General features: G+C 46.0%; 1 protein-coding gene across 4 annotated transcripts in view; it reads right to left on the bottom strand.

Moving 5' to 3' along the window:
* Nucleotides 1-27,987, bottom strand: part of Cfap61 (cilia and flagella associated protein 61) — a 278,953-nt gene that overhangs the window by 85,257 nt on the left and 165,709 nt on the right. For all 4 annotated transcript variants that reach the window (NM_001430465.1, XM_087652240.1, XM_087652242.1 and 1 more), the window contains 3 exon segments: nucleotides 12,546-12,720; nucleotides 19,524-19,692; nucleotides 25,267-25,365. In NM_001430465.1, the coding sequence (NP_001417394.1) occupies nucleotides 12,546-12,720; nucleotides 19,524-19,692; nucleotides 25,267-25,365 (443 nt within the window).

Raw genomic sequence — 27,987 nt, 5'->3', positions numbered from 1 at the left:
CCAGGTACACTAAATCTGACAATGGTACAGGAAAAGACTTTCTGAATAGAACACTAATAGCACAGACACCAAAACATTAAAAAAGGAGACCTCATGAAACTGGAAAGCTTCTGCACAGCAAAAGACACCAAAATTCACTTTCAATCCAACACTTAAGAAGAAGATGATCTATTCAGGAAATATATAAGCCCTAAGGACTTCCAGTGGCCTCTCTGGGGAAGCCCATGTCTAGAAAATATTACAATGTGCTACAGAATGCCAAGCCAGCAGTGAGGATGGGTCATCCTCACCACCTTGGCCAGGGGCTTCCTACTGGGCTCTGGGGAGCAAGTTCTTTAGATCAATAGGTTCCCTGGCTGACAGAGCCAACATTTTGCAATGTTGGCTGTCCAGCAAAACCAAGAGTGAGCCTGCCAGGAGAGCCGAGGTATGAACCTAAAACTGTCCAGGTTGTGTCTTCCTACTCTTTCTAAATAGACATTCCAAGTGTGCTCATTTTTAGCTGGAGAAATTTAAGTGTGTACGCCCCACAGATACCACAGTGTGGTGTTTTTCTACTCTCTGCTATGCTAGCTGAGAGTAATTTCACTGTGACATTTTGCTAGATGCCCGGGGGAAAAGGGCAGCTCTGCTGGGTATGCAGCAAGCTGGACTCTCTAAGCACTCCCCACGGACTGCCAGCAGCTCCACTGGTGCTTTCTAACTCAAAAGCAATATATTTTATAAGACCTATAATTTTTTAGATAAGTATAGTGAAAGTCTAAGGCACGACCTGTTTTGGCTATTATGAGAGTTTTTAACTGTGACAAAATTTTTGAGAAATATCAACTTATAAGGAAGAAAGATTTATTTTGCTACCCAGTCAGAGGCTTTGATCATGGCCACTTGGTTCTGTTGTCTTTTAGACTGGGTTTGAGTAGAATATCATGGTAGGGTGGGTGTTTGACAGAGGGTGTCTGTTCACTCTATGATGGCTGGGAAGCAGAAGAGACAGGAAGAAGAGGGATTCAAGGCTCCCCTTAAAAAGACTTTACTCTAATGAGCTAACTTTCTTCCAAGAGAGGCTACTTCTAAAGCAGTGGTTCTCAACCTGTTGGCCATGACCCTGTTGGGGATCACATATTAGATATTTACATTATGATTCATAACAGTAGTAAAATTACAGTTATCAAGTAGCAACAAAATAATCTTATGGTTGGGGTCACCATGGCATGGGGAAACTGTATTAGAGGGTCACAACATTAGGAAGGTTGAGAGCTACCATTTTAAAGGGTCATGCCATCTCCCAGTGGGACCGTAGGCTGGTGATCAAGCCTTTAGCATATGAGCTATTTGGGGGACATAGGACCCAGATTGTAACCGCTTTCTTCCATTTGAACCGACATTCCCTAATAGAGAAAGGAGACTGCGGTTTCCTAACGGTCAGCTATTACAGCAATGCTGCATAACAAGTCACCCCAAAGTCAGTGCCAATCAGCTTGGTGAGCTGGCATTCACTGAACTCACTGCACTGGGGCTGGGTGTGAATTTTTCCCAACATGGGTTTTGTCTTCTGTGAATGGACAACTCCCTTCTATTTATGACCAAATGCAAGAGCACGACTTCTTAAATACACTTCAAACCTCTGCTTACACCACATCCAAACCACGCCATGATCCACAGCCACACCTAAAGCCAGCAGAGCCAAGAAGTGCATTCTGGTGACACAGGGGAGGGGCTGGAGCCAGCACGGTCGCATTAAATGGCTGCCGACAAAGGTTCATCTAAGTCTTTATTTAAATACTTTTCATCTGATTATATTTTTCTCACTTCTCAAAAAGTATATTAGAATCTCATTATAAATCGTTTGGAAGTAAGTCAGCCTATAGTACAGACCGAGGCATAGCCTTCCACAAAGAGGGGACATGCTAATGGCCTGACGTAGCCAAGCCAGTCCATTAGGCCTTGCCAGTCCAATCTGCTGCCTTTGAAATGTCTACTCCAGGGGAGTCAGGGGTTTCATTATTTTCCTGAAACCTGGAGTTCTTTCTCCACCATTGCACACTTTTACTATGTAAAGAAGTTTTAGATTCCATTTGTTTATCTTGTGACTCCAGCATGCCAGGTACAACATCAGCACTTTTATATACTTCTCTGTTGGCTCCAGGACACACGAGGCTGGGACCTACCTGACTGGGCAGTGAGGAAATGAGGAGAGGACAGAGGCATCTGCAGAGAAATGCTGGGATCAGATAGAGTGGGCTGTGCTCGGCCTGATACAGCGGTACCAACTGTACGACACCCCGGAACCTCACCAGAGCATTGCTTATGTACAGCAGAGGAGCAGCAAGCCCACCTCAGTAGTCAGTGTAGGGGAGCAGCATCAGGTTGCAGTCATCCTGAGGGAGTTTAACTGCAGTTGCTAGTTTTTTCACACACTGGTCATTCATTGATAAGCATTGGTCATTGGACTAGAAGAAGGCTTTGCCAATTTCCTCTGAACTTCACCAGGAAGAAGGCGTTGCCAGTTCCCGAGGGCCTGGGGGATCAGTGTCCTGGACATATTGATGTCCCTGTAATAGCACACATTCATTCAGGACTCCATGCTCTCCTTACTTAGTTACTCAAGCTTCCTCTGCTATCCAGTCAGTCTTCTTGTTGCCAAAATAAACTGCTCAAAAGGAACCAATCTAATGGAGGAAGGACTCATTCTGCTTCAGCTTCGTGATGGGAAGGAACGAGAGCATTTGCAGTGGTGTCTGTCGTGGCTTGCTCCTATGTCAGTGACTGAGGACGTGGGGGGAGCTTGGGCTGGGGTCTGTGCTGGGGTGTAACTCATGAGGAGTAGGGCCACTGTTTCCTAAAGGTCCCATAATGTCCCACAATAACACCACTAGCTGGGGAATAAATGTGGGAGAATTTTATATCCTAACCACATCCTTCTGCTGTCAGTCTCCACTGGCTCGTGCCCACCCATCCCATGATGCAAAAAGTATTCAGTTCAATTTCAGAGAGTACCCGCCATCTTTAAAGTGCCAATACTATTCAGAAGCCTGAAGTCACTCCTGAGATACAGGACAATCTCTTAATTTTCAGCCCCTATAAAATAAAAAAGGGAAGTTGTACAATTCAAGCACATAGGGCAGCAGAGTAGACATTCCCATTCCGAAAGAGAGAGTAGGAAGGCAGCAAGGAAAGGCCAGGCCAAGGACCAAACTACAGCAAGTTAGACACCAAGTCCCACTGTTCTGTGTCTGGCACCTAGGGCTGGTGGCATCCCTTGGGCTCCAATAGGCTTTGGTAGCCCTGGGCTACAATAGAGCTCTGGTACCTTTGATATATATAACATCTCTCTTGAACCATAGCTTTCCTTTTGGGAACGTCCCATGTTCCCGGCATCTGAAACCTAGAGTTTCTACAGCAACTGAAGCTTCATAGTTTCACCTGATGGCCTCTCAGGACCCTGCTGCAGGAAGTCTATCCCAGACGTGCACTGCCTCTCTGCACTTTTCTGGAACCTTGGTGTGAACCTCCATTACTCCCCAACCCTTGCCTCCTGGATCTCTGTGAAGCTGGCACCGTGTGGATGCTGCGGTCAAGTTCTGCCAGCTTGAGAGGTAGCCTGACCGCCTGAACCATGAACGCAGTGGCCAAGCGCCTGTGTCACTCCAGGATGGAGTGCCTTTCCCTAAGTGCTCATTTCTGAGAGGACATTGTCCTCTGTCCTCTGTCCTCCCCTGCCTTTCCGCTTTTTCTTTAAATGCAGATTGGTTTTCTTTTCCCAAATGAGCTTTCAGGTTTACACCTTCAGACCTTTGACAGTTGAGCTCTTGCCCTCAAGGCACCGTTCCTGCCTCTCCAGGGCAGGTTTCACTTAGTTGGCACTGTAAGAAAAACTTAGTCACCAAGTGGGTTGTGGAACGCAGTCCATGTTCACCAGAACAACTCTGGACCTGATTTTAGGCTCCCCGTGTAGCTCACAAAACCCCACACAATCTACAATGTACCCAACATTGTATGCGACCACAACCAGCAAATAACACTCCTGCATATGGGCGCCACTGAAAACCAGGGAAGCAAGAAATCCCTTGTATAATGTCTTGCTTCACATAAACATCAATCAGGCACATAAAAAGATGGGTTTCGAAAGGGGCCACGAGAGCTTCTGGAGGCCCTTACGGCCCCTTACACTGTGGTGTTGGCCTTGTTTTAGATTTCAGATTGTAGAGCTTTCTTACAATTTAGATGGAGTTTATCCATTGCACAATTACCACATTGCAAGGGCCAGATCAATTTTGGGGTTAATCGAGTCAGAGCTGAAGACAGCACAAGAGGGACAGAGACAGAAGGACAATGAGAGCCTAGGATACAGATTGTCCTTAGTCCTCAGGTTCCATAGGAAAGAAAGAATTCAAAAGCCGAGGAAGGAACGTGGTGGCTCAAAGTGTATTTCAGCAGAACTGAGGGACGTGTGAGTAAGGAACCGGAAGGGACAGGACATTCTAGGGTTTGGTGACCGCCAGGAGAAGGACAAAGGACATGGAGGGGTCTCGTGGTCCTGTATGAAGGGACTGAGGAAGACTCGGGCTGCATAAGGTCATCGTGTCCGGCACTGTAGCATCCTCTTGACAGGACACTGGCTTTGGTTAAAAGTGAATTTCATCAATGCAATCCCAGGGTTCGGTGCTTTATAATTCTGTGTCTCTCAAGTCTTCTGGAGGGAGAACTTTCCAAATGTAACAAAAAAAATCAGGCACTGCTTTGAAGTTTGTACGTGAGTGCAGGTGCTTTCAGGTGGGAAACGGGAGGAGCTCCTTTGAGCCAGTTTCATGCTAAGGGAGCCCAGTCATGGTGTGCTGTCCAGCTCGCCTTTCACACGTGATCTGACAGGTGGCAGATGAAGGGTGAACTGTCCCACCTTCAAGTGGCTGGTTGGAATTCTGGGTATATTTGTAATAAAGGACTATGACCCACAACTGCCTAGTTTCCATGGGATGCCAGTGTTCCCCCTCGCTAAATTACAGACCTGGGAGGGAGGGAAGGCAGGAGCCCAGAGGGCAGCCCCAGAGGTGACCTTGGGACAAGAAGAAACAGGGAGACACTCTCCTGCTTGGTGGCAGCTGTCCCAGAAGATGGGGAGATGGGGGGACCACCCAAAGGGAGAGGAAGCACGGAGAGGAGATGCAAGGGAAGACCTGTGTGAACCGCCTACCCCTCACTTCAGACTAATGCAAATTTCTGGAAAAGGTGCCTTCTCTCTGGTACTCTTTAGGGCAGGAGTGAACACACCTGCAAGTGTGGCAGGCCATGCCCAACACACCACTAAGTCTCAGCTACAACAGAGCGGCTGGGCAGGAGGGCCGGGGACTTATGTTAATGGAGGAAGAGGGTCTCAGTTCTTCCTGGTCCCTGATTACAGGAATAGTGTCAAGGGTCTGAAAATCCCCTCATATGTAAGAGTAAGACACTTTGTAGGAAGGGGAAGCTAAGTTAATCTTTCCATTAAGTTCAAGGAACAAAATGCAGTGTTTTTTTCCCTTCAGTCAGACATTTACCACAAAAGTAATGGAACAACCTTTCTAAGAAATCATTTCAGGAGAGGCCAGGAAATCTCTGTTCTTCTGACTCAGACACTGGGAGAACCTGCTTTGTCCCAGCTCAGGAGCTCACTGACTCCCCCCCCCCAACTTGGCACCCCAAAAGGCGAAGGAGGCTTCTAGGAGAGACTCCAGCTGAGGAAGAAAGGAAGGACACCCTGACCTGGTGTCTGACTGCAAACTGGCAGCTCAAGAACTCAAGAGAAAAATGAAAGAAAAAAATCTCTGTATGTGGATTGGACAAGGATCTTCTTCCAGGCTAAGTAGCCGAGGAGACCCCCCCCAAATCCTGGGGGTGGCTTTTGTGGGGGTGTTCTTTAGTTTTTGAGACAGATTCTCCTGACTGTTGGGATCACAGGTATGAACCACCACGACAATAAAACCTGTTCAGTTTTATTGCTGTAATAATATTCATTATAATAATATTACAATATATTATTCTTTTCTGGAATGTGTGGGCACATGGGTGTCCTGGCATGCACATGGAGGTCAGAGGGCAGCGATGTGGAGTCAGTTCTCTCCTTCCACCTTAGGTTCCGGGACTCAAGCTCATGTCACCAGTTGGCTCACAGAGCCCTTCACCCTGTGAGCCATCTCTCTGGCCCTATTCTGTCCTATTTTAACAAAGACTTCTATTTCCTCCGTCCACTTCAAAAGAGACATATGGTCATTCTGTATGACCTCTTCATCTCCAGACAGGCCTGGAAGATAGGTCTTATTGTTATCTCCACCCCACCCCCACAGAAAGCAGAGTGGAGAGGTCAAAGTCACACTGCAGCCAGTGGGTGGGTCCAGAGCAAGCAGACCCAGCAAGTGTGCTTCCCATTCAGCAGCCAGAGCCGGCGCTGTGCTCGCAAATGGATACACGATCCAGGGTTTAAAAATACTCTAATTGGAATTTTATCTGGATGAAATCAAGAACTTGCTAGTTAATGAACGGATTTTTTTTTAAAAAAATCATAGGATATTATGAAAAAACACTTGTTGACAAAGCCTATCTTGCCTACGAATAGACAATACTCTTTCTGCTTTGTATAAATCAGAGCATAAGGTTTCTCTGACCCCAGCCTGACCTGCCTCATTTTTCCCTGCCAGACATAAAGGGAAGAATGTATTCGTTATAACAAAGGTTCTGTCGTCGGTGACTCGTGCACTGGAATTTTAATGTTTGTTCCTCCAACAAGCATGCTTTTAATAAGGCAGTAAACTGTATTTAGCTACAGATGAAAATAATTGATCCATTCCGAGCCATTAGGGTGGGCTGGTTGTTTCTGGTTTTGTTTTCACTTTCACCCTCCTTTTCACTTCCATAGAGGGTACAGAGGTAAGGGCAGATGAATTTCAATTAGTTTCAATTAATGCCATAAACGATGCTGATGTATCAGTTCCTGGGTTCTATTAGGACACCCCCAGCTGAACACTCCTGGTTTTGTTTGTACTTGAGAGCACCATTTGAGCCATGACGTCACTCACTATTCTCCACAACCCCGAGCAGCACGCATAGCTGGGGTAATTGACATCTGTAACTCTAGAGGACAGAAAATGGAGTTTCAGCTGCTCCCATCATAGCCACTGGGCTCTCCTTTGGGAGCAGAGGACTGTGGTGTCTCAAACAGCAGCTGGGAGAGGGCCATAGTCTGAAGTGACATCTGCGTGTGTACAATGGGTAGTCTACTCCTCTTTGGAACAGTCATTGTTCCTGCCATCCATTATCTACCAGCCTTCTAGAACAATCGCTCTGTGATACAGGAAAGTCAAGCCTGGCTTTTCCTAGGACTTAGGAAGTGGACCCAAGAGAGATGGACAAGCCTCCCTACCACAGCCAGCAGATTTAAGGAGTTATGCAATAGTGTGTGTGTGTGTGTGTGTGTGTGTGTGTGTGTGCATGTGTGTGTGCGCGTACGTGTGTGTGTGTGTGTGTGTGTGTGTGTGTGTGTGTGTGTGTGATATGAATGCAGGAGTGTGCATGCCACAGTGCACGTGTGGAGGTCAGAGGACAGTTTCAGAATCTGCTTTCATCTTTACACTGTGGGTTCTGGGGACTGAACTCAGGCTGTCAGGCTTGCACAGCAAGAGCTGTTTTCTGCTGGGCTACCTTGCTAACCCATAAACAAAGTCTCACTCTTTAAAAGCTCAGGCTCGCCTGGAATTCTTGGTGACCCTCCTGCCTCAGCTTCTTTTTCTCAGAGTCTTCTGTTACTTTTCCCTGCCCCCATCACCAGCTACCTGTATACAACGGGAATTAGTTGAGATAGTACAAGAAAGCCATTACAAAGAATACCCACATTCCTTCTTGGCACTATGAAGAGGAAGTGGACTGAGCTGCAGCCCATCGTTCCGGAGGAAGGGAGGAACACAGCCTTATTCTTTTTATGACATGTCAGACTTCCTGGCTCTGGCCTCATATACCCCTGATCCCACAACTAACTGGAAAATAAACGGAAGTGGTTGTGCTCACTGGACCGCCAAACGTAAAGATGACCATTTCTGGCTGTTACTTGTACCTACGGCTGCACGAGCTCCTTTGGCTGTTACCATCCTCGGTAGCCTGATGTTTTAGGTCAATTTCTCTCTGCTGACATGCAAATACAGATCACAAGATCACCTCCATCATGGCCCCTTGGTCATCACCCTTCACTGGGTTCTTCTTTCTCAGGAAGTAAACTGTTAAACTTGACCTTGGGCAGACACCCGTGTCCACAGTGTCTACCTTCTACGTGATCCCGAGCCTTTTCTTCTGCCTTTCACAAGCTGTCTGCCCAGGCCAAGTATTAGTCCATTGTCTTCCCTCCCAACATAATATTTTTATTAATTATTTGGGAATTTCATACAATCCACCCTGATCACATTCACTTTCCATTCCTCTCAGGTCTACCCTCCCACCCTTATGCACTTCCCCAAAACCCCACCAAGTCCAGTTTGTGTTGCCTATATACTCATTGGAGCATGGTCAAACTCCCAGGGGCCGTCCCCTTAAAGAAAAATGAGTTCTTCACCACCTCCAATCCTGATCAGAAGCCATCAGTTGTGAAGAGCTACACTTTATCATCTTTATACTTTTTAGGACTCTCTTCAATAGCTTCCTGATTGGACTGTTTCTTTTGGGAAGGGGCTGGGGAATGAAGCTGTCACACAAGCCTTCAATATCTCTAACTCTCAGGTATGAAAACTGCAATAGATGTTTCCTTACCCACAGTCGTCAGCAGCAACATATGTCACGGAATTCAACCTGGTCTCCACCAACAGCACAGATCATGGACATCAACATGCCCTCTGTTGGCAGCATGAATCATGGGCATCAACATGGCCTCTAGCAGCATGAATTCTTTTGAGGAAAGTTAATCCACGATCACAGTCAGGGTGCTCGTGTTGATAGCCTGTTTAGGCAGCAAGTTCAGGGTTTCCTTCCAAAATGCAGGTCTAACAAGACCACAAGGGCTTTTGACTGTCAGAGGGGACTTGAAAGTCCACTGGTAAAGATGGGGTCCCATCATGGAGAAGGGAAGTGGACACAAGCCCCCATCCCAAACCTAGAAGCCATGTCCAATTGTCACACACACACACACACACACACACACACACACACACACAGTCTTCTCCAACACAATCTCACTGGGTATACAGACCACACTCAGGGGCAGGTTCTGTGCCCACTAGTTAGATGGCCAACGCAAAGTGAACTGAATGGGTTTTTGGATATTTTTTATTTCATAATGCTTTGTTTGGGCTTTTTTAAACCCATTTTTAATTATATGCATGGTTTCTGATGCTGTGCTTTTATAGTTTGTGTGTGAGTGTGTGTGTGAGTGTGTGTGAGTGTGTGAGAGTGTTTGTGTGAGTGTGTGTGTGTGTGAGTGTGTGAGAGTGTTTGTGTGTGTTCGTGTGTGTGTGTTCGTGTGTGTGTGCGCGTGTGTATATGAGTGTGTGTGTGTGTGCTGTAGTGATTTTTCTTTGTTTTTTTTCTTGTTTGTTGATTTTGTTTTATGCCTGTTTGTTTGTTTGCTTTATTAGTGTTCCAAGGAGAGAGAGAAAGAAGGCACAGAGTTGGATGGGAAGGAAGGTAGGGAGGATCTGGAAGGAGATGAAAGAGAGGAAACTGTGATCAGAATATATTGTATGAAACAATTATTTCTGATAAAGAAAAGAAAAAAGAAAGTTCAGGGAGGAGACTCACAAGAGCTCAGTGAGGAGATAAAAAAAGGTCATCAAGGTGACCCACAAGATGGAAGGTAAATGCTTTTCCTGAGGGTCTCCCCTCGATGCTGAATACACCATCAGTTGCTACGAAGACTAGGATTTTTTAAGGGATTCTCAGTGGAGCCCAAGCTGCCTTTGCTCTATGCTGCAGAGTGAGCTCAGTCTGTTGTTGGCTCTTAGCTCCCACATGCAGATAAGCTTTCTGTAGCCAACTGGGTGACTATCCCAGGCACACCTGTCCTGGGGATTCAGACTGTGCTCCAGTGATTCTGCATTGTTAAGTGGGAGCAGGGAAAGGTCCAGAGGAATGTGTGGTACTGGAGGAAGGGACAGAAAAATAAGTTCAAGACCATGGTTTGAGTGGGACTAATTAAAATCATGCCTGAATGTGACTTAAATTATGGAAAAGCTACACACAGAGTTTCTTTAAGGCGGGAGGTAATGCTTTCGTTCTTATGGTTTTACACATGAGGAGTCTTCTGAAAAGGACTCTAGACAAAGCTAATGTAACTGGGCTGGACTGGGTTCTGCAGGCACTTTTCAAGCCTACCCTCTATGAGAAGAATGCCCACCTGGGTGACCTGGAGAAAATTTAAGACATGGAACTAGTTTGCACACACTTCTTATCCTGGCCCTTGAGCGGACAAGGACAGGCTCTCAGAGTGGCTCCACCATGGTGGCAGACAATCCTACGTCTCAAAAAAAGAAAAATCACATAACTAAAAGCCAAGCAAACAGGCATGCAAGCAAGCAAGCGATTAAACAAACAAACAACCCAATAGCGCTCCCCTTTAAGGGCCTTCCAGAGACCCTCCATTTCTGACAACCGTGCCACAGAAGGGCAGGCTCTCCCCTCACATTTGAGAACCAAGACAATAAGAAGACACTGGCGGGAGATTGCCGTGCTTCTTGCTTCTTGCCTGCTATTGGGGTCAGCCTGGAGAGCTTGCATTGCTGCTCTCAAAGGGTTATTTCTTGGTCAAGATGTCCCATGGTCCTAGCACCCCCAAATACTCAAGAGCACCCCAAATATTCAACTTTAAGGTTAAAACGCTGCCCCCATCAGGACTGTTAGAATTCTAGGGCGCGCCATGCTTTGGCTTCTCTGCTTTCGGTGAGTTTACGTTCTGCTTTGAGTCTGATAATTTGATATAATTTGCCTCAAGTTATGTGGATTAAAAAGGGTTCGGCAAACATGGCTCATTCCCTGGTATTGTAAAGGTTTCTGGCACCCAGCCATGCCTGGGCATTTAGGTGGCTGCTCTCCTATTGCAGCCTCAGGAGGAATATCTTCAGTAAAGACTACGAGTCCTTCAAAGCCTGAAGGATTTACTTCCTAGCGCTTTACAATGACCACGCGCTAAGGCTCCTGGATTGGACCATCTCCTGTAAATCCTGAAGCCTATGCAGGTCAATACAGAGATTATTAAATCTGTGGTGGTTATCTTTAAAAAGAGTAAGATGGTGAGATAGGTTTAAACCTAGAACTCTGGAAACACTTTATGACAAATTTCACATCTGCTCGCTGGATGGATACGTACATTCCGCTTCTGCCAAGGATTCCAGACCCACTTGAGTTTATGATGATTCATGGCCGACCTTTAGGTTACCTTTATTCCAAGCTCCCTGAAAATATGTCAAGAGCCAGAATGGCCTTGTGATACTGGTATTCTCCTGAGACTAAAACCTGACAAAGAAAGCCTCACAAAGAACATTACAGGCCACCCTCATTCATAAATTTAGAGACAAACAGTCCACATCATACTAGCAAACCGAATGCAGCAATGGCGGGAATGCCATTTGACACCCATTGGCTTTTATGTCTTGAATTCACTAACTTTGGAAGTTTTAGAAGACCGAAGTCACTAACTGAAAAACAGAAGAATTTGCCATCTAATTCTACTGAACCAACTGTGCTAATGAATGAAGTGAGGCTTGTAACACATGAGGATATTAAATTTGGCGACTTGATGCTTCCTTTCTAGGCACTGTGGGGTCTTTCTGTTCTTTGCCTGAACTGCAGGTGAGGATGAGAAGCTCAGCTCTCCCGGTGGGACTCAGTCTGGCTTTGGGGAAGGCTACACACAAGATCACCTCCATTTCCTGGATTCCAGGTTTCAACCAAAGATCCACGGGCGGCCAGGCCAGGCTCCGTTCTGGTTATTTCGAGAGTCAAATAACATCAATGAAATCCAAACGGGGGTGAGGAAGATGCATGGCCAGGGCTTTTGAGTGGTGCAGGCATCTGTGCAAATGTTTTCCTTTCACAGTTGGGTTCGAAAAGTGGTCTGCAGCTCGAATGTGTCTGTTTGTGGGGAGGATGGAGCAGGCCATGGCAAGAAAGAGAACAATGGGTCCAAAAAGAAGAAAAGGACCCTTCCAGTGCCCGCCTTTCTTCCTCCTCCTGTGTCTTTTCAGCTTCACAAAGGGAGACATATTTTCCATATAATTGCTAAACATGTTTGCTTATTAAATTATTCTTTAATTAGTTAATGATTTTAGCCATGCTTTGCTCTTCGGATATTCATTTTGTGTAATAAAATAATTATAGATAATTAAACTATCTCAAGCCTTTTTCTTTCCCCCAGAAAACATTCTGGGTATCCAAAAATGACAACAAGTTGTAAATTAATCTGGAAAACAAAGCATGACAGATGAATGATTTGCTTGGAATTAATTAGGCACTAATTATATACTGGAACTAGATGAAGAATAAGTCTCATTATAAAAATAAAACGCTGCTCTGAAAGGCTGCCGTTACAGTAACTTTACCTTCTGTGAGGGTGGAGTTGTTTCTCAGCCAAAAGAGCGCCCTAACACAGTCTTCCTCGTCGTTGAGGATGAAAAGGTTGGAAGGAACTGTCCCAGTGTAACGACGCTTGCTAAGTTGCATAACCTCTCTGTTCGTCAGGTGCTGCTCAATGTCAGCCCCTGTGGGGCACGGAACCTGAGGTGTGTTACAGAGATATGAATCAGCGGTGATAGGGCTAGAGGAAAATAAGGTATTCACGGTGACATTCCATACTGTGGTGTGACCTTTTCTGTCCCCAGATAGAGTTAATTGGGTTTTAATAGAGAGGGGAAGAAATACACAAATAAGCAGACAGAATGACTACTTTGAAGCAATTCATAGACTGAATTGCTTGTGTTACCTAATGCTATGTAATCAATTATTCCAAAATTCAGTGGCAGAAATCAGCCACTTACCACATTCTTGTCCATACTGCTTTTGTAGGTCAGTTATCTAGACAGCGCAAGTCGGGGCGCAGCTTCTCTCTGTGCTACGTTGTCTGAGGCCTTGGCTGAGAAGACTCAAAGGCTAATGCTGACCTGAGGCTCTTTGGGGACTCATCTGGGCATAAACATCAGTCCTTTCTCTTTCCTCCAAAGAATATACCAAGTATCTCAGGCTAACATGTTGCCGTCAACCGTCTAAAGGCTGCTGCTCCCTGTGGTCTGGAATACCCACTTAGGACTTGAGCATCTCACACCATAGGAGCTAGGTCTCCAGGGGAAAGGTCTTGGAAAAGGAGCTTCACACTAAGCTTCTCTAGCTTAGTCCTGGGACTCCGGAAGCATCCTCCCACAAGATCCTGTTCTTCATGGGGAAAGGGGGTTGCTATAGTGGGCTGCCCAAGATCAGGGGATCAAAGGCCTGTAAGAGGATTTGAGTGCTTTGGAGATGGCGGATGTGTATAGCTAAAGTTATCTTCTTCAGGTGCTGAGGGTGCACAGATGGGCCAGGCAGAAAATGGAAGACTGGCATTTACCTATGAAAGGCTTAAAGCTGGCGTTCACTTTACCAGGAGAGAAACTGTCTACCTCATTGTCCCTCCCTCTCCCTCCATGCCCCCTCTCTCATACAGAACTTTCCTTTATATGACTTCTGCTCTCTTTCTGTAGACATAAGCATGAAGGGGACCAGCAATTTTCCTCTGCAATAAGAAAATGACAACAAAATCCCAGTAAACGATAATGACCAACGCTGGTTCTCCATGTTGAGGACACCCTGGCAACCAAAAGTCTTGTGCCTTAGCCAAAAAGTTCAGCCATGCCTCAGCCTCATCCAGTCATTGCCAGGGAAGAACGCAGGCTCAGGATGGCCCAATCCGATTTCTCAAGCAATGTCAAAGCCTTGGGTTTGCATGTAGACTCTTGACTTTTTATTTTTTTGACTCAAATTAAAACCAAACACTGTTGTTAATGCCAAATAAAATGGCACGGTTGCTTGAGGTTGACCAGGAGGCCATTTCTCTTGCCCTTCACTCTGGCTCCCAGGGGGAAATTGTGTGGACAAAGAAGCAACCCAGGGAACTGAGAAAGGCCAGTTGAGACTTTGGTGGAAGATAGGTAGGTGTAGACTGTGTGGCAGAGTCACAGAAGAAGACCGAAACTGTGAGTCAGGAAGAGTTCTACAATGTCAGTGGGCACAGAAGTCTGCTTGCAGTACAAGGTCTCAGATGAGTCATGCACTTCTCCCCCCCTCAGACCTTGACTATAGCCATCTTATAAAATGAGGCTGATGGCATGCCCCCAACCTTACAGAGGCTGTGAGGATTGCATCGGTCATCTTGATTGTCTCATGAAAACACTCAATAGCCTGAAGGGCTTGTTATCACCCTGATGAGGATGCCCAGGGCAGTCGCATCTCCCAGGCATGAGCACTCCTTCTGGAAATGGACATTCAGACTTTGAGAAACTACAACGTTTTCCATCTCTCTGGGCAGATGCCCTAACTCTGGGCCAGGATAGATGAGCCTTCTCTCCACAACAACGCTAGAAGGGTCTGGGGACGAGGCTGGGCATCCTGTCAGTCCTGAGCTCATCCCTATAGCTTAGCATCACGGTGACTCCAAGCCTCTGTGGGGGCTCAGTTTGTTCCTTCTCTTTCTAAGTGTAATTCTAGGAAATGAACAGAATCACCAGGACTTTCTGTTTTTGTGGCGTGTCCTTTGATAAAAATCATGTTCAGCAGGGGTGGAGTTTGAAGATGCTGTCTACTCGGGCATCAGGAATTTCACCCTTTGTTCCTGTTAACACCTTTCTTTCTCCAGTTTTTCTGTGTCCGGTATTGCTAGTGCTGCTTTTGTGAACCTTCTCCAATAATCTGTTGCTGTGTATTTTTTCCTTTATAATATTTTAATTTTTAAAAAATTTTTACACTTATGTGTGCTTGTACGCATGTGTGTGTGTGGGAGGGGTGTGGTATGTGCATGTGGGTGCTGGTGCCTATGGAAGCCAGAGACCTTGATTCCCTGGGGTTGAAGTTACACAGTTGGGAGCCACTCAACACAGGTGCTGGGAATCCCACTCAGGTTCCCTGGAAGAACAGTGCTTCCGTGCTTTTAATCACTGAGCCATCTCTATTTCCCAAGGAGAGGGCAGACCTGCCATGATGCACATGTGGAAACCAGAGGACAACTCACAGGAATCAGATCTCTGCTTAGATCATGTGAATTCCAGGGCTCAACTCAGGCTGTAGCCTTGGCACCAAGTCCTGGTTCTGTATCCACTGAGCTATCTCTCTGGCTCCCCACTGGGCGCTTTTAACTATCTTTTAAACATGATTTATTTTCATTGTATCGGTGCGTAAGCATTTATGTCTATGAGTGTACACCACACATGTGTTGACACCAATGAAGGCCAGAAGACAGCACTGGATCTCCTGGAGCTGGACTTACACGTGGTGGTGAACTTCCTGGCCTAAGTTCTGGCCACTGAACTGAGGTCCTGTGTAAGGGCAGCAAGTGCTCCTAACCACTGAGCCGACTCTCCAGCCCTTTAACTGCCTTTTTATTTATAACAGGGTGTGGGGGGCCATTTTGATTGGATGCGTTTCTCCTATTTTGATAGTTTGGTGTAAACATGGCCTTGCTCATACATCATGACAGTCTCTGCTGTAACCTGAATTTCCCCTGTGTCATTCAGGTTTGTACCTTCACGTCTCACAACTGCATCCTTTGCCTTTCTTTTTCTCACCTTTTACCTTGCCCAGGACTTGGTGGGTGAACTTCTTTGCTCTGCTTCTCACCACTCTTTGCCTCAGTCCCTCCCAACAGAAAGGCTTTACCACTGAAATACTCCCTTTGGGCTTTGTTGGTGTAGACAACTCCTCTTCCTCCTTAACCACCCCTCTTTCCCGTGCCATCAATTTCCTGGTCTTTATTACATCAGTTTAAATTGGGGATTATTAGCTTTCTGTTTAATAGGTATGCTTAAATTTTATGAAAATTATGTTCATATTACTGTTCGAGATCGTTCACAGGGCTGCCATCTGTGACCTCTAATGACTGTAAAATTCTGAACTCCCTGGTCATTATTTCAAGTACAAATTGCAGCAGAAAAGCACAGTAGATCATTTTCCTGAGGTCTCACATATAAAGAATGGCTGCTGCTTGCCTTCTGAGCCTGGGCTGGATGTGTGCCTCTCAGATCGTCACCTCTCCTCCATTTCGTTAGTTAGTCCTGCTTTCTTTTCTCATTTAGTGTCAGACAGGAAATTGTTTAGGCCTCTGGCATTTTTTTACTTTTACTGGGAGCATTGACAATCTGTTATTTTTCTTCTGAAAATTTGCTCACTGCCCCCCAGTATTCCTGAAACAATGAGAAATGTCTCATTCTTTGATATTTGCCAGAATGTAACGAACTGAAAAGAAACAACAACAAAAATCCCTTTGCTTTTGCTTGGAATCAATCAAGTGGACGATTCCTTTCTGGGCTAAGGAATAGATTCTTGCCACCGGCTGTCCAGAGACGAGACACAGACTCCAGCTCTTGGACGTCAGGAGGCCTCTTTCCCTTCTGTTGTCCTCACTGGACTCCACGTCTGACACAGGGATGCCCTTGCCAGGTCTATTCCTGAGAGAAACAGCGGTGTGTGTATTCCTCCTTCCCAATCTGTCTGTAGCCAACTCGTAACCTTCAGCCACACATTTTTTGCTTCACTGGTCTGGAGAATGTGTATCTGTCTTTGTAGATACTGTGTTTCCGAGCCACACCCAGGTGATCCTGTGGCTTTGCCTCTCGCCTGGTTGGGGGTGACTGATCCACCTGTTGGCTTCTAGTGGTCAGCATCCCTTCCGGAGCCCATGCCCGTGCCTCCGGTTTTTATTTGTTGGCTTTTTTTTGTTTTTTGTTTTTGTTTTTTTCCTAGCCAATGCTAAACTCATTTGACTTAGACCTGACAAGTTTTATCCTTCCTCTTTCAAAGAGGTTGCCAAAATCTTGTCGTGAGAAGGCATCTCCCCACTTCTCCATAATAGTCCACAACTCGTGTGGCAATGTGGTCGCACTAGGAAGCAAGCTGAGAGTAGTGTTCAAAGTTGGCGTGTGCTCGGCAATAAAAGTGATCACAGTGGGCTGAAGAGATGGCTTGGTGGCCAAGAGCACTTGCCCCTCCCCTTGAGGACCCACACCGGGTTCCCAGCACTCAATCATTCCGAGCCACGTTGCGCGGCTCACAGATGCCTGCCACTTCAGCACCTGGGGATCTGGCCTCAGAAGATACTTGCATAGAGGTAGGGCATGCGCATGCACACACACATAAAAATATTGATGGAAGGGATAGATTACAGAATTCGAGGGTGTTAAAAGTGAGTAAGCTGAATCTTCTTCCAAAAAGGAGAAATGGCTGTACGACATTAAAGAAGCAAGGTCAAAGGCTCCATAAATGCACCATTTGGAACTCGGAGGGCCACTGCTGATGAAGAGTAGAAACGTCTCCAACTGGGTACCTCAGAGAAGGGGGTTTCGGAGACACACATAAGCTGTGCAAGCAACCAGCTCCCCTCGCTCTCTGTTCTGCAGCACAGCTTAAGGCTTTACTCGTGGCCAGGCTCTCTGAACAGAAAAACCTTAAATGGTGTGCCTTTGGATACTTAGAACACTGCAGAATGTTTCAGAATGAGGCGTGCTGACTAGAGGCTAAGGGTTGTAATTATATTTTTATGAAATGTCGTCTTCATGCTGTGGGTTTAAACTGTCATCATTTTAATTTGGCCTACAAGTGTGGGACAAAACCATGGGAGAGTTGGAGTCAAGGACACAGGAAAAGACATAAGAACTAGAAGGTCCCCAGTGAATTCAGCTGCCCTTTCTCCATCACTCTATGTACCTTTGATTTTTATGTCCTTCTGGAAAAATTAAATTGGAACCCTCCTTTATCACTTCTTCATTTCATTTTTCCTGTTGCAAAAAGGGCAAGAGCTTAATGTGCTGCAGAGTAAAGCTGCAGGGGCAGCTGGGCACACATGGGCAGATGCCCGAGTCTCTGGGCAGCTGGCTGAGCCCTATCCTCTACTTCCAAAGTGTAAGGCTGCGGGCAGTGGCTGCAGCCAGTGGGCAGGTGAGGGGGGACAGGCGAACGGCCACACCATATTTCTTTCTCATTTAGTGAAAAGCAGAAGGAATACTTAAATAGCAAAAAGAGGTGTCTCTCCGGTTCTCTTTATTCTTTAGACAGAAAGACACTTTTTTTCCTACCCTCTGAGAATAAGGCTTCTTCTTTAAAACATAAAAGCTATTTTTTTTTTAAAGAAGAGATCGATCTGAACCACTGAAAGAGCAGTCCATGCACAGAAGCACTGGCCTCCCTGGGGGAGCTTGTGAGACACTCTTATCTCAGGGTACCCTACCCTGGAGCTCCCTGCTTAGAGCTTTCATCTTAAAGGGATGCTTAGGGATTGTGTGTAAACAAACAATTTGTGAAGTGTCCCTGCAAGGTGCATATAAAGGATTTAATGTCAAGAAAGTTGAAGTGGATCCTCACCTCAGCTCTGACTCCTGTGGTGCTCACAGTAAGGATTCTGGTGACCAGCCCCACCTCGAATTATTAGGACAATTCCTGGGGGCAAAGATGGAGATGTGTTTTGGAAGCACCCCAGGAGATCTCAAAGTGCAGCCAAGGATGAGGATATCCAGTAGGTGATGCCTAGGCTACTCAGCTCGTGCGGAACATGGGTAGACCAGACCGTGGGTAGACTGGGGCCCCTTGGGGACCCTCTATGCTGCCTGCCTCCTCCCTGCCTTTGAGATACAAAGGAGCCACACACACTCCTTTGCCAAATCCACAGTGCTGGTGAGATAGATTCAGACCCCGTCCTTGAGTTATTCACTGGAAAGACACCTATTTTTTGTGTGCCCCACAAAAGGGCACTACACAGGGTGGTGTGGGAGCCCCAAGTCTGCCATCTTCAGACTGGGAACAGCTTCCGTTCTATATCCAACAACTCCAGCAGAAAGCGTGGTCACCGGGAAACCAGTCAATCTGATTTCCTAGTTTTATAACTGAGAGACAAAATAAAATAAGGGCCGACAGAAGGTGCACATGTTTGAAATACTTCTGCGGGAGCACATTGCCCCAGCCAAATGCTAGCCTCTTGAGGCATAAATTAATTTAGCACAAATGCATGCCTGGTTGGGTCTGGAGTCTGCTATGATGATCTGTAAGTGTTAGACTTTGGGACAACAGCTTCAGTAATGACACTTCTCCAACTAGCTGTGATTTCTTTTCTTTCTTTCTTTCTGTTTTTTTTTTTCTTCAACAGAATGTTTTTCTTGGAATGGCTTTCTCGGGACGGTTTGCAGACTTCATGTGTACAGGCCTTGAGGAGCACTTTCATGAATACAGAGTGGCTGCCATGCAGGAAGACTAGACGCTCTTTACCCACGGAGTATGCGCCCCGGTAAGCCCATTGCCGTGGAGATCTCTGCCTGCCTGTGCCAGTGCCCCTGTTGCGCGTGCAGCCTTACCTGGTACTGCTGCCCCGTGCAGAGAATGAGGTGGTCGTAGAACACGATCTCATCCTTGGAAACCACAACCTGCTTGGCAACTCGGTCTATGGCCGTCATTCTACCAACCACGACGTTAACCCAGGAGCACAGTGACATCAGCACATAATCTTTATCATTAAAGCAGTGGCTGTGGAGAGAGAAGCTCCGTCAGTGACATTTGAGCAGCTGACAGCGGGCATTAATTAGACATCTGGCGAACTGGTTCAAGTCCCCTAGTGAGCTGGGTCTGTGCTCTTGCTGTGAGTTTACCAGGACCAAGACTAAGAGATTTTTTTTTCTTTCCCCTTATGAAACACTTAGTCACAAATTGACATCCTCCTATTAAAGCTAAATTGTTCCACCTGGCTTAGGCTGGTCCACAAGGGGGTAGGGTGTGTGTTATACTTCCTCCTGTCCCTATTTCATGAGGATCGAAATCTACTTGAACTGTTAAACTGTCCTACTGGCCACAGATGGCTCAGTAGTTGAGAGCACTGGCTGATTTTCCAAAGGATCCAGGTTCGATTCTCAGCACCCACAGACTCCAAAGGAATGTATAAGAAGGAATGTAAATAACGCCATGGGGAACCTCCAAAGGCAGGTGTCAGGGTCCTAAAATGTGGGAGACACCATCCCCCCCCACTTGCTGAGAACTTTACATAAAGGACTCATGCCTTGTGTCCAAGTAACAAAACCCATTTTCAGAAAATGTCACTTAGGGAGCTAAGTTCACAGCGTGTGCAGTGCCTGGAGACTTGGGAGCCCAGTTTGCAGGGCAGAGGTGATCTATGGGGAGCCAGGACTTTCCCATCAGCCTGGGGTGGGTGAGAGCTCTGGGATTATGGGATGCTGTCGGCTGAACGGGCTTTCTTCCTCGTTTCTGGCTGTTTCCCTTGACTCTTCTATTGCTGTGACAGCCGAAGCAGGATCCTTGTGGTTTGAGTTTATTTAGAGAGGTGGGTTTGTTTTTCCTTAGGGGTTCTATAGATTTTTCTCAAAGGTTTCACCTTGTGAGAGACATTTTCCTGATCCTGGCTTGAGGGTTGAGAATCTGCATTCTCAGACAACAGGTAATCCATTTGAATGTGGGCTGCATCATCTTTTCTGCTAAGAACTGTGCCAAGCTCTGTATCTTTCTTCTTTTGCCAATAAGCCCGGACCCCAGGGACCCTTTATCCCCTGTTTCCTCACCTCTCAGTGTAGGATAATGAGCCCATCCCATGTGCTCTGTGAGAATGTAGGAGACGCTGTTTTGTGGAGCACGATGCATATGTGAAGGCTCTTATTCTAAATGCTATTAATGATACATAATCCTGTTTACTCTCTTTGGAGGCAAACAGGATTCTGAAGTGGTAATGGGAGGACATTTTTTTTCTTTTTGATCCACGCATGAGTCTGGTCTTACTACACAAAGAGCATTCTCGTAATGGATGCACATTAGACCCGTTACGGGGCCTGTGAAAAGAGATGGGAGCGCTGGGCTTTGTGCTCCGCCATGAAACACTTAAAAACAAGAAAATTTCTTCTTAATAAAAAAGGAAAATAAGGGGCTGGCCTGTCACAAGAAAATAATGGGTAGTGAGATGAAATTCTCTTCAAAAAAAAAAAAAAAAACCAAAAACAAAAAAACAAACCTTGATAGCTTTACAGGAATACATGAAACTTTGCTGTTTCCACACAGCGTGAGAGACATACAAAGGGATTGTTTGTATTTGGTATGCGGTCTCTACCATAAGCCATCCAAGATGAGAGAAAAATTAAATATGGTTAGTGTCCAGGGATTAGTCTTAGGAGAATTCGCCCAAAGATAAAAGCTCTCGGGGGAAACTTGTGGGCAGCTAAGACAATGCTGTTCCTAACAGCGGCGGGACAGCAGAGTTGGCAGTGCCAGGATGCGTATTTTGGAGTTGGAGTCTGAAGCTCTGTCCAGTGGGAGCCGATGCTTAGGAACACCCGGTTTTAAAGAAGCTTCGCGGAGATGCAGAAAAGAAGCTCTGAAGACCGTGGCTGATGGCCTCACAGTCTGTTAGCTTTCTCGTCTCAGACGCCATTGTGTAGGCTCATCTCCTCATTTTGGCTATCACTACCCCTCTGGACTGTCTGCCATGCGTCCACCAGATGAGTGGAACTATCTAGTGTGAAATTCTCCACCTTTGTTTTGCTAAGCGGCATTATAAGCCTGAAGACTTTCGCAGAGCCGAGACTGCTTCCCGGGTTCACACCCTCACCCTGGGGTCCTCTGGAGAAAGAGCCAAGGAGACAACAGAATGTACCACGGGTGGGAGCTCATCTACCACAAGCAAGCTTGGCACTGACTCAAAAGTCATGGGGGAGGGGACTGGGGGTGTGGCTTGGTTCTAGAGTGACTGATGGCCAGGCTTGCACAAAAAGAAAAAGAAAAAGGAAAGGTCATCTTCACAAAAAGAATTTATTATGGAGAAACAGCTTGGGAGCAGTGGTACAGGCCTCTCTCCTAGTCTGAGATCCACAGTGAGGGCCTGTCCCAACAAACAAACAAAAACATGTTGGGGAAATTTCTGGAAGACGGCGTAGATAAGGTAAAGGGGCACAGGAGTTGTGCCTTCCTGTCAACGTCATGCACGCCCGAAACCTGGTAGGGAAAAACAACCCAAGCCCTTAGGTGCACAGTCTGAAGCTACTCCATAGAAACAAAGGTCTGCGCAGACTCACACCTCAAAGAACCAGGATTCTTCAGAAGTGGAAAGAAACTTTGAGGTTTGTAGGGGATTAGCTGTGACACACTGGGAAGGACTGCTGCAATTAACTTTCAATTATTCAGGGTTGATTGCCCAATTAGTGCCTTTCTCCTGCTTCCTGTTTCTCTTTCCTCCCACACCTTCTTCCAGCTGCCTCCTAGGTACATTGTTAGCACCTCAACCAGAGACTAGACAAGGGGGGTGGGGGCAGGGCAGGGCGGGGTGAGAAGACAAAAGTGGCTATTTATTTAAAAAATCAACAAAAATAATGAAGAACTAAGGACAAGTTCACCGTCTGTGGTCTTCTTTAACAGAAGGAATTGGGATTATTAGACTTATGCTTATTATTATTATTATTATTATTATTATTATTGAATGCCACAATCCTTTCTGAGGATCATTTATTTGAAAGGCAGTGCCCTGTTCTAGGTTCATCCTCTGGCCCCTGACTATCTTAATTTCTGTGAAGGTTCCCACCCAAGTAGGTCTGGCTGTTGGGTCTGGTCCTTCATGAAGAAGACATTTACTGGTTCTTCTGAGGTGATTTTCATCTGTGTCACCTTATAAAATCCTGCTGTATCAGAGTGCATGTTGTCGCCTTAGGATTTAGGATGCAGATAGCAGATGCAGTCTTAAAAGGACAATGATGTAATATTTAGCAGGATTTCATAAGCCAGAAAAAGGGGGGAGTGTAGTTGAGTGTGTTGGTTGTTGCAAATGAATGGGATAGTCAGTTTAGACTGTGGGAAAAGACATTTAAGAAAAAGAAAAGTGAAGATTTGTCTGCTATGTTTGGAGCACATCTGAAGATTGCTGGTCTAGAGAGAATGGAGAGAATTGAGTGGAGATAATGAATGATATCGTCAGTGAAAACGGGTAGATTTTTATAAAGTTCGTGTATTCCAGAACATTCTGTAATGATGACAGCATTTTGAAGGTAGCTATGCTATTATGGTAGCATGCTTGCTGTTTGAGCGGGGGTTGGGGGGTGAGGGGGTGACAAATGAGAGTAGGGAGCTGAAATTTCCAACTCATTTAATTTTAATTAATTTAAACGGAAGCAGCCCCTTGTGGCTTGTAGTGACTGTTCTGGACAGTAGAGTCTGGGGCAAGGAGAGCACCTGAGTAACGTGTGTGTGTGTGTGTGTGTGTGTGTGTGTGTGTGTGTATGTGTGGTGTTCAGGGGACTGGATTGAGAGGCAGAGAGACAGGGTAAAGAGGTAAGGACACCTACCAGATTACTCCATGCAGGAAATCAGACACACTGTCCTCACTATGACATGCCCAACCTTGGGATGGGCAGAAACTTCCACCAAGCTGGATGACTTCAATTCATATTTCTTTAGAATGATGTAATTTAGAAAATGGGAACTGCGGCTGGAGAGTTGGCTCAGCAGGTAAGGGAACTGGTGCTTTTGCAAAGGACCTGGGTTTAGTCCCCAGTACCCACCCACATGGTGGCTCACAACTACTGGAAACTCCAGTTCCAGGGGATCTGGTACCCTCTTTTGACCTCAGCAGGCACCAGATGCATACATGGTACACAGACATACATTCAGGTAAAACATTCATACACATAAAATGAAATAAATCTTTAAAAAAAAACATTAAAAGAAAGCAAGAGAAAGGGTTATCCACAGGTCTATCCCCTCTTCCTGGGGAGGACTTGGTGGTATGTTATTATGACCAAAAATTTGGCATACTTTATTAAGCATATCCTTCTCACAATCAAGAAAACATAAATCTGAGGTAAATGTGATCCCTTGTCTAGACTATAGTGGTAAGAAGATTCTAGATCTCTCTCTCTCTCTCTCTCTCTCTCTCTCTCTCTCTCTCTCTCTCTCTCACACACACACACACACACACACACACACACTCGCACAGGCACACAGGCACGCACACAATAAAGTGCATGGTCTAATAAAAATGGGATTGACTGCTTATTGTGAAGCACTTGCCTGGTGTACTCAAGTCCCCAGGTTCTAACCCTACCACTTCAAACACAGCAACAGAATTCCTTGTGCTGATAAAGGTGTTAGTTGAAAATGGTCCTCGTTCTGCTGCCAAAGAAGGGGTGGGGTTTCCCAGTGAAGGTAAAACAAGTCTTTCTTCAAAATGACAGGGAATCCCTTCATCAAAGATCCTGCTAAGCCACCACCACCCCCCACCCCCCAATGTGGAGAGGGGACAATTTCCCTGTCTTTTTCTCCACTTTAAACACTGGGAACTGTTTCTCCAGCAGGGAGCCTGTGTTTTGCTTCCAGAAACTGAAATTGGTGGACCTTATGTGGTAAGGAAACATGTCTAAGGACAGATGTTGTCAAAAGGTGCTTCTACTGGGAAAGAAGCGCAAAGCTCGCCTGACCCAGTTAGCACAGGTTTGAGCAGACCAGCTTCAGGTGCCTATGGTGAAGGAAGGGTGAGAGAGACTCACACTCTAAGGTGGTGCTCACGGGGTACACTCATGGTCATGATTTCTCTGTACTGCTTCTCACAGCTGGGCTAGTGAGCTCCGTTCAGTGTAGGAACAAGGAAGCTGTCTCCATAGATACAAAATGACAGCCCCAACCTGCCATGCTGGACCATTCACTCATTGCCATAGCTAGCCATCACAATTTTTTAAAAATTATTGATCAATGGAGAAGAATCTAACCCATAATGGGTGGTCCTGGGTTCTATAAGAAAGCAGGCTGAGCAAGCCAGTTAGCAGCGCTCTTGTACCACCCCCTGCAGGTTCCTGTCCTGTGTGAGTTCTTGTCCTGACTTCCTTCAGTGATGAACAGGGGTCGGGAAGTGTAAGCCTTTGCCACAGTATTTCATCACAGCAGTAGAAACCCAAAAATGTTCACTGGTGGGTTTAAAGTTGTATTTCCCAGGAAATGCCTGGGCTCTAGGGGAAAGCCCCCCCCTTTCCCCTTTTCACTTCAAAGATCTATTATTCAACATTCAATAAAAAAGACTGCACACAAATTAGGAACTTGATTAGGAAGGAAAAGGAATCATACTCGCTTGCTAGAAACTTTCTCTGTTCGTTGCTCAAAAGTTTTTTTCCTGGGAGTCCATGAGTTGAAATCAGGGTGAGATTATTAAATTTCAGGTGAGAGCTGAAGAGAAATAAAAAGGAAAAAAAGAAGTTAAAAGATGACTGAACAAACGTTTACTGTGATTCAATGCATCTGCCATCCGACTCTTGGCCTTTTCTTTAGTGGTAGGACCTCTTTTCACACTGATCTTCACAGCAGAAAACAACAATGCTGGGGATGTGGCCGATTGCAGAGAATTCTAGAGGCTATGCACAGTGGACAGCAGGGAAACCAAAAGGAAACCCAATTGGGTTGTGGCAGATAACTTTGTGTAAACCAGTGCCAGGTTTGAGTGACAGCCCACATCCAAGTAACTGGAGTCCTAACCTCCCACAGTGCAACTCACGCTTCAAACGTATTCCCCCTGGAGGCCTCACAGCAACAGGATGATGTGGGAAACATTATCAGCTTTATTTTCTCAGGTAAAACTGAGGGACAGTGGTTTTCAGAGTCCACACTGGGTGTCACCTCACCTAACCTCTGCCTGTAGAGTGGTTCCCTGGAATTGGGTGTGTGTGCAGTAGGACTCCCCACTGAACACCAAAATCTGAAGGTGCCCGAGTCCCTGACTCAAGATGCCATGACATGCACACATAAGGTATACACTGCCACTTGAACACTTAATGTCATCTCAGAATTACTTATAACAACTTACACAGAATAAAAGTTAAGTAGCTGGTCTTACTGGGTTGTTTGAATAAAGTCTGCGTGTGCTCAGTGCAGTCAAATTTTTCTCCCAAGGATTTTCTGCTGATGCTGGTTGAATATACAGATGAAGAACCCAAGGAAAGAAATGTGGGGTGTGCTGTCCTGCAGGCCTAAAATCGTTCAGATGCTTTTACAGGTCACCTAATTCCCATAGTTGAGCAGCAGCGTGCCTCTCCACTTGTAGACATACACAGTTACCCATGTCAGGGTACCAAGAGTGTCACCTGGCAGAATGTTCTAGAGGATGCTTTTTGAGAGCAAGGTTGTCACTTGGCATGACAGCATACATATATAATTCCAGAACCTGGGAGGCTGAGACAGGAGGACCATAATTCCAGGCTACCTTTGTCTACACACTCAAGGTTCTTTTCTTACTAAACCAAACCAAAGAGACAAACTGTTTTATAACTGTATTGTGCTGTCCAGAGCCTGAGGCGCTCACAGGCGTCATCCATCACAGACATTAATCTTCAGAGCAACCTGCATTTCAGCTTTGGAGATAACCGAGGGTTATGTGCATTTCTTGCGAAGGGAAATGAAGGTTGGCAAAGGTGAATGGTTTGTTTAAGGTCTCCAAAGCAGCAGGAGACAGCAAGGCGATTTCCCCTCTCCAACCCTAGGCGGCATGGGCATGGCCCTCCCTCTTCTCAGCTGCACTCTTTTTTTTTTTCTTTATTAACTTGAGTATTTCTTATTTACATTTCGATTGTTACTCCCTTTCCCGGTTTCCAGGCCAACATCCCCCTAGCCCCTCCCCCTCCCCTTCCTTATGGGTGTTCCCCTCCCCATCCTCCCCCCATTACCACCCTCTCCCCAACAATCACTGGGAGTTCAGTCTTAGCAGGACCCAGGGCTTCCCCTTCCACTGGTGCTCTTACTAGGGTATTCATTGCTACCTATGAGGTCAGAGTCCAGGGTCAGTCCATGTATAGTCCTTAGGTAGTGGCTTAGTCCCTGGAAGCTCTGGTTGGTTGGCATTGTTGTTCATATGGGGTCTCGAGCACCTTCAAGCTCTTCCAGTCCTTTCTCTGATTCCTTCAACGGGAGTCCCATTCTCAGTTCAGTGGATTGCTGCTGACATTCGCCTCTGTATTTGCTGTATTCTGGCTGTGTCTCTCAGGAGCGATCTACATCCGGTTCCTGTCGGCCTGCACTTCTTTTCTTCATCCATCTTGTCTAATTGGGTGGCTGTATATGTATGGGCCACATGTGGGGCAGGCTCTGAATGGGTGTTCCTTCTGCCTCTGTTCTAAACTTTGCCTCCCTATTCCCTGCCAAGGGTATTCTTGTTCCCCTTTTAAAGGAGTGAAGCATTCGCATTTTGATCATCCTTCTTGAATTTCATGTGTTCTGTGCATCTAGGGCAATTCAAGCATTTGGGCTAATAGCCACTTATCAATGAGTGCATACCATGTGTGTTTTTTCTATGGTTGGGTTACCTCACTCAGGATGATATTTTCCAGTTCCATCCATTTACCTATGAATTTCATAAAGTCATTGTTTTTGATAGCTGAGTAATATTCCATTGTGTAGATGTACCACATTTTCTGTATCCATTCCTCTGTTGAAGGGCATCTGGGTTCTTTCCAGCTTCTGGCTATTATAAATAAGGCTGCTATGAACATAGTGGAGCACGTGTCTTTTTTATATGTTGGGGCATCTTTTGGGTATATGCCCAAGAGTCAGCTGCACTCTTGAGGAGCCCCATGGGCAGGCTTCAGGAGACCGCCAAGTTCCTGTAAAAGGTCAATGAATTCACATGCATAGGACTCTCTCTTCTCTAGTGGCCTTTCGGTGTCTCAGATACTCCTGTTGCAATTTAATTTAGAGGCAGCAAAGATGTTATGGGTAAGATCTTTTCCCAGGATGCTCAGTGATATGAAAGGCAGTTGTCTCCCCAAAAATCCTCTTCTTGGTTTATGTGGCCCCTTTTAA

Source organism: Rattus norvegicus, chromosome 3 (assembly GCF_021556685.1).
Source record: "Rattus norvegicus strain SHRSP/BbbUtx chromosome 3, alternate assembly SHRSP_T2T, whole genome shotgun sequence".
Lineage (NCBI taxonomy): Eukaryota > Metazoa > Chordata > Mammalia > Rodentia > Muridae > Rattus > Rattus norvegicus.
This window is presented reverse-complemented; position numbering and strand designations above follow the sequence as displayed.